Below are 12,278 nucleotides of genomic sequence, written 5' to 3'. Positions count from 1 at the left end.
GCACAGGGCATATTTTTACATAACATGGCTGCTCCCAAAAGGAGTCATCCCATTTCTTCCTTTGACATAGACTTGGTGATCTTTGCAATCCTGATCTGAGTCAGTTCAGTCAGCTGATTTGGTACAAAACAGGTCCTGTAAATGTTGTTTTTCTTTGTCTCAACCAGCTGAATCCTCCAACTGACGTGCAGATCTCACATGGGGCAGATAAAGTTGCTTTTCAATTGTTTTTCAGCCACAGCTACTTGTTAGAATCTGAGTTACCAGCAACTGAAGTCAGTCAGTGGATCTAGAAATAGTCTGCAGGGAAAGAGGGTACAATGACAGATGTATTCCATGCAGTGTGGTCACATAAGCATGTTTCCCTATGAAACTAGACTAAAAATCTGTAGTGAGCATGACAGAGCCAAGCTGGACTGTATTGCAGCAGAAACAACTCCTGTTCAATGAGTCTTGATAGTCCTGTGGTGCATACGTCTTTGACCTCATTCTCTGGATAATAGCACATCTGATTGGACTTTCTTTTCTCTTGAATATTTCTCTATTTTTATAAACAGAGTGAGTGGTCTGTCTGTGTCTTGGATGAGATGCACTTTGTCCTACTGACAGAACATAAATAGTTGTCTGCTAAAAAGGCTAATAATCTTTAACATTCTGTCACAAACTGTTGTTTGGCAAGATTCTTTGCATCAGATAACTATGTTAAGAACAATATCACTAAATGTTTTTGTTCTTTTATTGCAGGGTGCAGGTCCTCATGTGCATCGCCCAGTAGATGCAGAAGGCCTAATAGCTCATACCAGTACCTCACCTCAACAAATACCAGAACAGCCAAATTTTGCAGACTTCAGCCAGTTTGAGGCATTTGCTGTTTCAGGTGTAAACAAAGAGGAAGAAGATGAAATTGAAACACACTCAGAAGTCTTGCAGGTGAGCAGAAGTGAAGATCTCGTCAATTGCTTAATAATACCAACAGTTATGAGACTGTTAAAAACCTATCTCTGCTGTTTGAACTCAGTGGGGTTTTTTTATGGTGTCCCAATCCATTGCTAGAAAGCAATTACAATATACACTGCTATGCTTGTTTAATAACTGCCAGACGCCTAGGCAGAAGAAATTCTTTTATTCACTGTTCTTGACTGTAATTCAAAAGATTTTGTCTTTATTAGCATATGTGTGCACATACATAATTGTGTTTGTGCATTTAAGACTTGGCATAGGCAAAACTTTCCTTCTGCTCACTCTTGCTAGCCTTCCAAATGACTTACTGGTAAGTTTTAAAGTAGTCTGTCTTAGTAAATTAAATGACTGTCAAGCATCATAAACATCTGCTAAAACTCCCTTAATTTGGTTTTGTTCAAAGCCATCGGACAAACGGCTGGAGTAAATAGAGCTCTGGGATCCTTCTGTAATAGATCATTAGTTGTTTATGAAACCTTGTTTCCTACTACAGACACAGGACTGGAAGTTTGGAAGCCTTAGGGTTTATTCCTATTAGTGTCATAACATCTTACTGCTATTACATGAATTATTTCATGTTTTCTTTTCCTAATTTGTAGACTTCATCCAGATTGTAAGTTCTCTGGAGCACTTCTGCATCCTCAGTTGCAAAAGTACCTGTGGTGCTTTAAAGTTCTCCCCACTATCAGCGACATGGTCTTGTTTCCCTTAATCAGGAAGGTCAATGCTGTAGAACCATTTGAGCACTCTCTGTACCTCATTACAAAAACAGCTGTGTTAGCTTAAGCTGCTGCTGAAAACTGCTTAAGTTAAGCTTGCTGATTGTTGTGCATTGAGGTGGATGGGGAACAGTCGCATTGTGTTCCATTGAAGAGATTAACCTTTGGCAGTAACAAATAGAAAGTGGTGGTAATGTAACAGCAGAAACAGTTGTAGCAGTTTTATCATCAGGCTGCAGCCTTTTTTGTACTATACTGTGCCTCATAACGTTGGGGATTTGACTTTATTCAGAGGTCTTCTAACATCCAGAGTACAATGCTTGAGAGCAGAGGACTTTCAAGTAACTATTTCATCTTCTTTTCATACTGATTTTAGATGCCGTATCAAATCTTCATTTCTGTATCAAAAGACAGGTCTAACTACTGATTCTAGAAGTACAGTTTTTTTTACTTATGTGCCTCTTCTGTAAGCTGTTCCCCGGCCAAAACAGTGTTAGTGACCAAGATAGTTCTAGATGGTTTTGCCCCAAAGCAGGTTTCGTTGTTGTATTCCTGCTTATGCTTCTGAAGAAGACTTGAACTGGAACTTTAGGTGTTAACTGCATTCATGTATCAGGAACACAGCATACTTGTATTTATTCCAGATGTTGCCAAATGAAATATTTGTTAGGAAGTAGTTTTCTAAATATAGTTTATATCCCTGTAGGTTGAAAAGCCCTCTGATTCTGCAAGTTCTCTTAGAGTTGCCAAAGCAGATGGAAGAGTTGAAGACAAAGCACCTGCTAATGTCCCCACTAGTGCGGTATGCAAAGTAGACTTGGAAAGCGCATTTGTCTTGATGTATATGAAATTATATGTCTGATTTGCAACAGCAACTTTATATGCTTCCACTTGAAACCTAGTTTTCTTAAGTCCAGTATGTGCTTGAAATAGGCGCATGTATGGTGAATTCTTGCATCAGAAGATGTTCATGATTAGTTTTATTCCCAAGATAGCAGAAAATTAAGATACTTGTAAGTGTTCAAATTTTTGAAACAGAGCAAAACTTTTAGTGCAGAACTTGGTTAACCGTAGCTGCTTTTTTTCGTTACACATAATCCCTGGGGGGAAGTGTGCTCTGAGATGTTGTGCATTTGCAATTGTTAGTTGTACCATGATGTTTCTGCTTGCACAGTTCTTCGTCAGCATGTAGCAATTTACTGCCGTTTCACCAGGGGTAGGATTTAGTACTTAAAGGGTTTTTTTCCCAGATTATATCAGAATGCAGCTAGATGTCCATCAAAAAATATTTGATGGGTTGTAATTTCAGTTAGCTCATAACTGATTTTAAGAATATGTCACACAAACAAGTTACCAGGTTATAATCCAAGTAAAATGTAGTTTGTGAGAATAGGTTGTGTTTTCCTCTTCAGGGTAAAGGCACTACCCCACTTGCTCCGCCACCAAAGCCTATTCGCAGAAGATTAAAATCAGAAGATGAGCTGAGACCCGAAGCTGAGGAACATACACAGAAAACAGGTGTCATAGCTGCTGTTCTTGCTTCACAGCCATCTATTCCTAGGTAACCCAAGAAGTGTATAAATACATCTGTTACTGGGAAGTTTACATTTAAACAGCTTACACACTTTCTGTTCCGGGAGTTGCAAACAATTTCAGTGTGTTTGAATTAGATTAATTTAACAGTTTAAATGTTTTTGTTTTGTAAACAAGATCATCCTGAAGCCTCTACTATTGGGAGACCTTTTAGAGATCTTGAATTTGTAGTGTGAACTCTTGAACTTCAGCAAGTATGTGGGAAATAAATGGTGGAAGTATTAAGAAGTAGTGTTTAAATTTAAATAATGGTTGCTGTGAACAGTCCAAAATGTGCAGTTTTTGTGTCCTAGCCTGACAGTAGACTATTACATTAGTCACTCTGGGGCAAATGAATGTGGTACAGTGTGTTGGGACTTCAGAAAATTGATTATGACAAGTTTTAAAAATTTGCTGTTTCATTAAAACCAAGTATGTGTGGCTTCTATGCAAACAGGGTTAATCATGCTGGACATAAGAGGGAAAATTAACAGTGTAACAAGTAAAAAAATTGAAGATAGGTTTCTACTCATTTTAAAAAGAGGGACTATAAATGAGATATTCACTTAAGCTACTAAATTACTTATTGCAATGATTCAATATATTCTCAGATCAGTGGGGAAAGACAAGAAGGCAATTCAGGCATCAATCAGACGTAACAAGGAAACCAATACTGTTTTGGCCAGATTGAATAGTGAACTACAGCAGCAACTAAAGGTAATTCCATAATCCCTGTTTATTTAAGAGAAGTGCCTGAGAGGGCAAGATGTTAGTGATGCACCGTAATGGGCATCTCTGCAAATCAAAGATATACATATTAGAGGATATGATATAAAATATTTAGTTGTTTTTGCAGATCATACAATATACCTAATTGTGACAAACCTTGTGAAATTATAAAGTACACTTTTAACACTACAAAATGCATTTTTCAATGTATTGATTTGTTTCCAGCTACACTAAAAATAAAAACCAGAAATCTTAACATCATATTAATAATTTGAGGTAGCTGTTGTGGTCATCAGGTACTTTAAGAGCAGCTGATGTGGCTTGCTTTCTTCTGAAGGAAAAAGCAAACCTTAAAGTCATGATAAAATTATAAATATTTTTAAACAAATATAATCTGGAATACAAAACTTGCAGCTGAATAAGAACAACAATAGTCCTCTGTTTATTTAGGTCAGCTATTATTGGTTTGGATTTATCTGTAGGCACCATCTTAACATCTTTCTCTTGCCATCTTTCTTACCTTAAGATATCTGATTTCAATTATCAAGTTAATTGAAAAAATCTTGAATGTAAACATTAATGTGATACTGTCTACACTGGAAGATGGGTCATTTTCAAAACTATCAAGCCTGTATTTCACTTGTTACTGTGTATGAGAGTCAAGGTGCATAAAATTCACATAAGAGGAAAAACTGAGGGGAAAAAAATGTGAGGTTCCGATCCTTTAACCAAGATGAGTGCTCACCTCCTTACCACTATATACTTCAATTGGAAAATATTATAGTTGGGTTTGCAGCTGGTTACAACTTTGTGGGTTTGGATGATTTGAAAGAAATGATGAAATATTAAATGGCTTTGCCTTTGAGCAAAGTATTGATTTTCATTCATGAGTAATTACTAGCTAGCCTATCTTGTATTGAGATTATGGGAAGAGTTCTCCAGATTCTAGAAAAGAACTGAAGCTGACATTTACCGGTTTTGATTGCATGAATAAATTTTTAATATTCATTCTCTGTGGACAGTCAATAGAAAATCTTTCTTTTGTAGGATGTTCTCGAAGAGAGAATCTCCCTGGAAGTCCAACTGGAACAACTTCGACCCTTCTCTCACCTCTAAGCCTACTGCCGTTAACTGTGAATTTACTAATTTTGAAAGGGGTATTGGTTTCAAAGCCTATTTAAAGATCCATGCATCTAGCTCAGTGCACTCTATTCTACATTAAATGTTGTGGTTCTGTTTTGTCAGTTTGTCCACTTTTGTATTTAAGTATTTTAATTTCAGTACAGAGGGAAAAAAAAAAAATTTTCCTCAAATGTGACACTGCCTCTCACATCGTTTTCTGTGGGCATCCGTGATCTTTGTTGGACTTGAGTTTGCAGAGTTTGTCGCCAAAATTTCCAACTGGAATTTTTTAGTGGTTTCTTTTTTCCCATTGAAACATCTTTGCAGAAGAGTATTGCTAATCAGTTGACTTTAAGCACATAAACTCTTCTTTCACTATGGCATTTATTTTATTGTCACAGAAAAGAGAAAAACTAGTAATCTGTCATCAGCCACTGTTACTTCCCAAGCTGCCTTTCCCAATTGGAGCGTTGTTCACAATTCTAGAAAGTCTGCCTCTTTGCAATAAATCAACTTTTTTGGGTTGACAAAGATCTTGCAGACTGTTTGCCATATCAACTGGATCTGATTTTTGTTGTTGTTGTTGTTTTGTTGCATACATTATAGAGTATGTAACCACAGATTGCCAGGTGTTCACGTTTTATCCATTCATTATCCTGATTCAGCCACATGCATATAAAGATTTATGGTACAACTGGTAGTCTGTCAAACAGACCTCTTTCTCTTTCAGTCCTCCCTTTTGTGAAGTGTTGGGTGTAAATCCCCAACGTATTAATTACACGTTACCTAAGCACCACCTGTAATTGCATGTTTCACACGTTACCTTTTAATAACAGATCACTTCCACCAGTCTTCACTATAACACACTGTATTGTCAAGTAATGTGTCAATATCTCTATGAACTTCTAATTCCCAGCAAAAAAAAGGAAAAAAATAAAGTCAAAAAACAAACAGTTTGCTTCTTAGGATTTCTGGGGTACCTTCTGTCATCTTGTTTCCAGGCCTTATTTCTCTGGCATATAGACAGGCTTCACTATTAACAGAGTTCCCTGAGTGTATCCTGCTATACAGGTTGATGTACTGTATTAGGATTTGTTGTATATTGTATGATACACACCTTTTGATCTCATATGTAAATTTGCATTAATTGCTGACTAACAGCGGATATTCTATTTAATGGCTTCTTCTGGCTGTGGGGTCATAGATGTTTAACTGCATGGATGTATCTCTGCAGAATCAGAACTAGCAGTTGTGTGATTTTTACACCAATAAAACAGCACAATATTTTGATTTTGTTGATTCATCTTTACCTGGGAATTGAAACTAATTCAAATAGGGGGAGGGTTTTATTACAGGTCTGCAGGGAATTTTTTGGGATTTTGTGGCATGTACGAGAAACAGTTGATCATAATCCCTTGACCATTTTTTTTCCTCTCATTTTTTAGCTGTTTGTCAGAAGTGATCAAATTCTCTTGGTAATCTGTGGCTATACTCCTTTTGTATCCTCCTATAAGCAAATCTAATATACTCTAACTTCTAAAAAGTAAATGCTAGTACTGACTTGGTTCAAAGTAATGTGTAGTTCTTCAGTCTTCATTTCTGGTTTGATTTTCTTGAGTACCTTTTCAAATTGAAACTAAATGGATTGTCTGTTAGCAGTCCTTATCCTCACTGTCTCACTTAAATGAAACTCTCTTAACATCTATTTCCCTTACAAAATGGTAGCTCACGTCAGATTCTTTTGCTGGATATGTTGTTTGTTACAGTGAAAAAGACGTATTTATCTTTTTGGTTAATATATACAGACTGGATAATCATGGTTAATTCTTACTACTGTAACTATGCCAACATTTTTTCACATCATGGAAGTGTTGCACATAGTTTATATATATATAATCCAAAGCAAGATTCACTGGTATGAAAGACATGAATGTCGTAATTGCATGAAAGACGGTACTTTCTATTTGCATGTAAAGGGATTAAGACATGATAGCTAAATGGGCACAAAGGTTACACATATATTATATTTCAACTATGTCTTGCCAATTAGTAGATGAAGTGCAAGACTGTTACTTCAAAAAAAAAAATACAACTAGAGAAATGCATAAAAAAAAGGCAAAGCAAAATGAAAATGGAAAAAAAAAAAACTTTAAAGTTGATGGACTAATCACTTCAATTATAACTGCCAAGTAGCGAGAACAGTGTTTAAAAAAACTGGGAAAAGTGGGTCCCTTACTGTAGTCAAAGATTGTTGATTTTGAACCAACTGTATCTTGTCCATAGTTTATTTTAAAGTTAAAAATACATTTTTAAAATAGAACTATTTTCATATTAATATTTAAGTATTAAGCTTATGTTTATAGCAGCAAGATTCTTAAATCAGAATTTAACATTTTAAGCTTAAATGTAAAAAGCCTTTTACATTCAAATGTGACATGTACATATGAATTTCTGTAACATCCATATCTTTCTAGTAGAATGAGAAGTTAGTGTCTCAAGTGAAGAACTTAGGCAATGTAAACGTTTTTGTGTCTTGCCAACAAGCCTATTTCTAAGAATTTGTGGATCGCTTTTAATGTGTCATTCAGTACATTTAAACCGTTTTTTCATGGTCAGAAGAGCTTCTAACTGAAAAATCAGTTGTCTTAAGAACATCACTGCCAGTGATGTTCAGAAGTTACCTCACTTAACGTAACCCAACTTTAATCCCTTATAAAATTATTTCCCCATCTTCTCCATTTGTTTGATCTTGGTCTGACCACTGGCATTCTTTTTTATGAACTCAGATTGTGAGCTCTTTGGGGCAAGGGATTATGTACTGTACAAGAGTTGTGCTCTCTATATTGCAAGTATAAATGTAGACTACTAAATAGTGTGGAATGTGATTCCTGTACCCGGCTGGGTTGGATGGACAGCAGCAGGCATTTCTGAAACACCTGCAAAATGTGTTTCTTTGGACTTTGTGGCTGGAGAACTGTCTCTTATCTCATTTGATTTGCCTTTCCGTTGTTTCTTCTAATGTCCCTCTCTCTTCATTCCACCTGCTTTGGAGTTGCTTTTTTTTCTCCGTTTCCTGTCTTTGGACTGCAGAGATGATTTTCAAAATGCAAAGGTAAAAAGCTGAAAATCCTCTTTTTTTTGAGCAGTGTTTTAAGTCTACCAAATGTAAGCTAATATTTTCAATTTATTTTGTATTTCGCATACCCCTCATTTTACTTGCAATTGTATGGTACATGAACTAGAGGATCTCTTATTACTGAAAATGTCTTATGTGGGATAAACGAAGTTGAGGTTATAAAAAACTTAAAACTAAAGAAAATAAATTTGCAGCATTGTTTCTTGTGTGAGATGTCTCTGTCCCTTATGGATGGGCTGTGCCGCTCTACAGTTAGGGCAAAGATGAGTTACTCTCCTGGGTGCCGCTATGCACGGGGTTTGTCTCTAAATGCAACTTTACGGATGACCTAGTCTGAATCACTTTTTCCGAAAAGAAAAACAAAAACTGTTTCTTGACTCATGCTAGTCTTAGTTTCTAGTAGAATGTAGTTTCATGAAATGGCAATATGTTACAAAAATATGTTACTCCCAAGGGAGTCATAACAATGCAGTTCTTACTTTGTGTGGAAGAGGAAAAACTTGTGTATTTTAAACATATTTGCATGCTTAAGTTGCTTAAATATTTTACAAAGGAATCAATGTGCAGTTGAGCATTCAGCTGTACTCCCCAAAGTTCTGGGTTTTGAGTCATACAATGTCATTTCATAAGCAGAACACCAGTATGTTTTGCCATACATAGTGATGTACTAATAATTTATAATACAGCTCTAGAAGAAAACACATGAAAACCAAGGACTTTATTCTCTAATTGGAAAAATTATGTTCTCTTAATGATACAGCTTAATGATACATAGGTATTCAGTGTCTTGCATTTGCCTTATTGTTGGAAATAGCCCTTGTTTCATTATAACACTCACAAATTCAGAATTGTAACTCTATGAAATACTAAGTTTGTGATCTCACAGGTTATATACAGAGTTTTGACTGTTACTGCTACTTATCACACTTTGACAGCATGCTGTAGCACAAAAAGTTACGTGAATTCTCTTCCATCTCTGGTAAAATATGTTCTTGATACTACATTTGTACAGGTATTAAGAATGCATCCAGTCTGGAAGCCGTTGAACTTATTGTCTTTTTGACTGGTCTTGATTGTGAGTGACCTGGGAAATGAACAAAACGTCATAAATAGTGAAAGCAATTTAAACTGACATTCAGTAGTATATTGATGAAAAAACAAGTTCTAGCAGTACTGCTCTTGAACCTTACATGATGGAAGTACTTGCCTCCCAGTCCACTGAGGAGCTCACAGAGATGGAGATACATCCTACTCTACAATGTGTGTAAACTCTTTGATATATCCCCTGTAGCAGCAAGGGCGGCTTTTGCGCTCTGTCATCTAACCGCAGAGCTCTGACTATTTCTTTCTCTGGCTCAAATAAGACTGCAGCTAACCTGACAGAAGAGGGCATGGTCCACGGCGTGGACCAAGTTACATGTAAGAAACAGCACTTTGAATCGGGAATGTCTTCCACAAGGAGGCTGTTGTCTTTGGTGTCCGTTCAGAAGGCAAATAAGACAGACTAGCACTTGAAAGAACAGTTGCATATTGAGAAAAGAGGCACCAAAATTCATGACTTGCCCTGAGGTGCAGTTGGAGGAGTGGGGAGTGGAGTCAGCATGACAGCAGTTGTTGTAAACACTTGTGTATATGAACAACTGTTGGGGCATTCTGAAAGTTCAGCACACATGATTGGCTGTGTTAGACTCAGCAAAAAGGTATGTATGGAAGGCAGTGGCAGCAATACATGATTTCTCAGCAGAAGTCGAAGGAAGTATTTCGGGAACCCCTGTGGTATCTTAGGAGTGTGTTCCATTAAACTGCTGTGGAATCCAGCACTCTGTACTAGGTGCTCTTGTGCCTTATTTTGCAGATCTTCTTGAACTGGTACAAAGCTTGAGTTCTGTCTAAGTATGAAAATGCAGTATGTATTTCAATAAAAAGATTATTAAAGGAATTTATAGGAAGCTGTAATTCAATGTATTTTACCAGAAAATGCAGAAGTGACGTGCCTCCAACTTTAGCTTGGTTTTTGTGTTATGAATCCCTGCCTTTGAAGAAGAGTGTGATTTACAACAAACCCTTCTCCTAGAGCTTCAATCCTGTTGTTTTTCACTGCCCTCATAAAGGAACTTAGTCACCTGCTTTCTGATCAGAAGGAACCAAGAGGTTGTAGAAGAATCAAGAGGTCCTTTTGCTGTAGAAGGGTACTTAAAAGGGATATGTTCCTTGGTTTGCTCTGCACTTTGTCTATGGGGATGAAGTAGTCTTGAAGCAAGAAAATTACTGTGGAAAAGCAGTATTACTTCACATCATTTTATCAAAATTAAGAGGCTGATAATTTTGATGGTTTACATGGTTTCCACCAAGTTGCTTCCATAGGTGGACTCACTAAGAAACACACTAAAGTTGATAATCTCTTAGAACGTCTCATACCAAAAGTATCACGTGTTATGTTGGGAATGGTTTCTTATGCTTTTATTCTGTGGCCTTTTCAAACAACGGAATCCTTTCGAGTTTTCTGGGGAAAAAAAATTTATCTATTGATTTTAAGTAGAGTTGGATTTGAACTGTAGCAACTCAAGACTGTCCTGACCTGAATTAATACAGAGTACAGCCAAATAATGAACTGAGATACAATGTTGATTCCAAGCTAGCATTTTGGGTTTAAATTTTGATAGAGGGCATTATGATATATTATTTTATATTCGTGTTTTCACACTTTAAAACCAACACTAAGGGTAAAGGAAAAAAATCCAGTTTGAATGCTTGATCCGGAGGAAGCTTGCAACTGTGTGTATTGGTATCTATAGATGTAGTGCTGTGGTCCAGCTCTGGTACTCGATACTATGTGCTTAATTATGTCTGAATATGTATTTACCTAATCTGCTTTAATTAGGTAGGAAGGGGGTTGAGATTTGTGATAATAGGCTCTTGCATAATAGCATATGATTTTATGCTGCATCCACATGTTTGGATGATCAAGCTGGTAATTTCAAAATGAACTTATTGAGTGAGCCTTTTGGTGAATTTCTGTGTACTCCTCACTTGGGCACACAAATTTACCAATAGTCGTGTGAAGTCATGCATGCGTGCAGCTTGCTTTCTGAGCAAGTCTGCTTTTTAAGTGCATTCCTGAAACTCTGAGGTGAAAGTACAGCCTGATGCAAACTTGTCTAGTTGCTGTGAAGTTGCATAAAGTTAATAGTCTCAATACAGAATTCATTCTCTCTTTACAGTCTGCTTGTAGTTGTCTTTCAGTCCTGACATGGGATCCTGTGGAATCAAACCTTCGTTCAAATTAACTCTATTACCAAACAAGCTGTGAGAAGTTCCTTTTCCTTTCCGGTGTGGTAAATGTGGGATTCCGTTGTCAATCTCGACTTTACCCTGCAAACTACTGACTCTGCAGGATACAGAGGGTTGCTGAGGAAGTTTGTACATGTTTGAAGGGGTAGGCTGAACTTAATAATTTGCTTGAGGTCTGGGCTGACTTCACTCTGGAAATGTTGATGTGAGAACATCTAAGGTCTGCCTAAGTTTCAAATGAGAACGGAAGAGGGTGTTACCCTGTAAAATATCAGTGAGTTCTTTGGGCTTTTTGGAACTAAATTTATTAATCTAAAAATATTTCCAGCCTACTTTGTCTTTCTAGACTGGTGTTTAACATATGTTTGTAGTATTAAGACTAGTTACTCTTTTTCATTCTTCAGTTAGGAGCTAACGCAGTGAGAGGTTTCTGGTTTTATTGTTAAGATATTCAGGATTTCTATGAATTCAAGATACTTTATAAGTGCAGAGCTTTGATATCAGACCTTGTTTGATTTTGTAGCCTGTTCAGTCCCTTCCTACTTCTCTGAAAGTATTAAGATGCTTAAAACTTTTAGCCAGTACAAAGTAAGAAAAAGCCTTTTCTGAACTAGGTTGCATGTTCTGTCTTGTAAAACCAGTAAAAGTTAAAGTAGATCTGCCATGGTTACATTTTGAACCAGCTGAACTGACAATTTGTAGAACTAAAATAAGAAACGCATAGTTATTTTTTCATGTAGTTTCTGTGA

At 36.6% G+C, this 12,278-nt stretch overlaps 1 protein-coding gene across 8 annotated transcripts in view; it reads left to right on the top strand.

Annotated features, from left to right (window-relative positions):
* REPS1 (RALBP1 associated Eps domain containing 1) overlaps nt 1-6,392 on the top strand; it is a 73,692-nt gene extending 67,300 nt beyond the window's left edge. For 7 of the 8 annotated variants that reach the window (XM_065631997.1, XM_065631999.1, XM_065631996.1 and 4 more), the window contains 5 exons: nt 745-930; nt 2,386-2,481; nt 3,092-3,240; nt 3,863-3,968; nt 5,028-6,392. In XM_065631997.1, coding sequence (XP_065488069.1) covers nt 745-930; nt 2,386-2,481; nt 3,092-3,240; nt 3,863-3,968; nt 5,028-5,096 — 606 coding nt within the window. In that variant the 3' untranslated portion in view covers nt 5,097-6,392. The remainder of the gene's footprint in view (nt 1-744; nt 931-2,385; nt 2,482-3,091; nt 3,241-3,862; nt 3,969-5,027) is intronic. The other variant, XM_065632000.1, reaches the window with a different exon arrangement.
* Nucleotides 6,393-12,278: the final 5,886 nt, after the last annotated feature.

Source organism: Caloenas nicobarica, chromosome 3 (genome assembly GCF_036013445.1).
Source record: "Caloenas nicobarica isolate bCalNic1 chromosome 3, bCalNic1.hap1, whole genome shotgun sequence".
Classification (NCBI taxonomy): Eukaryota; Metazoa; Chordata; class Aves; order Columbiformes; family Columbidae; genus Caloenas; species Caloenas nicobarica.
This window is presented reverse-complemented; position numbering and strand designations above follow the sequence as displayed.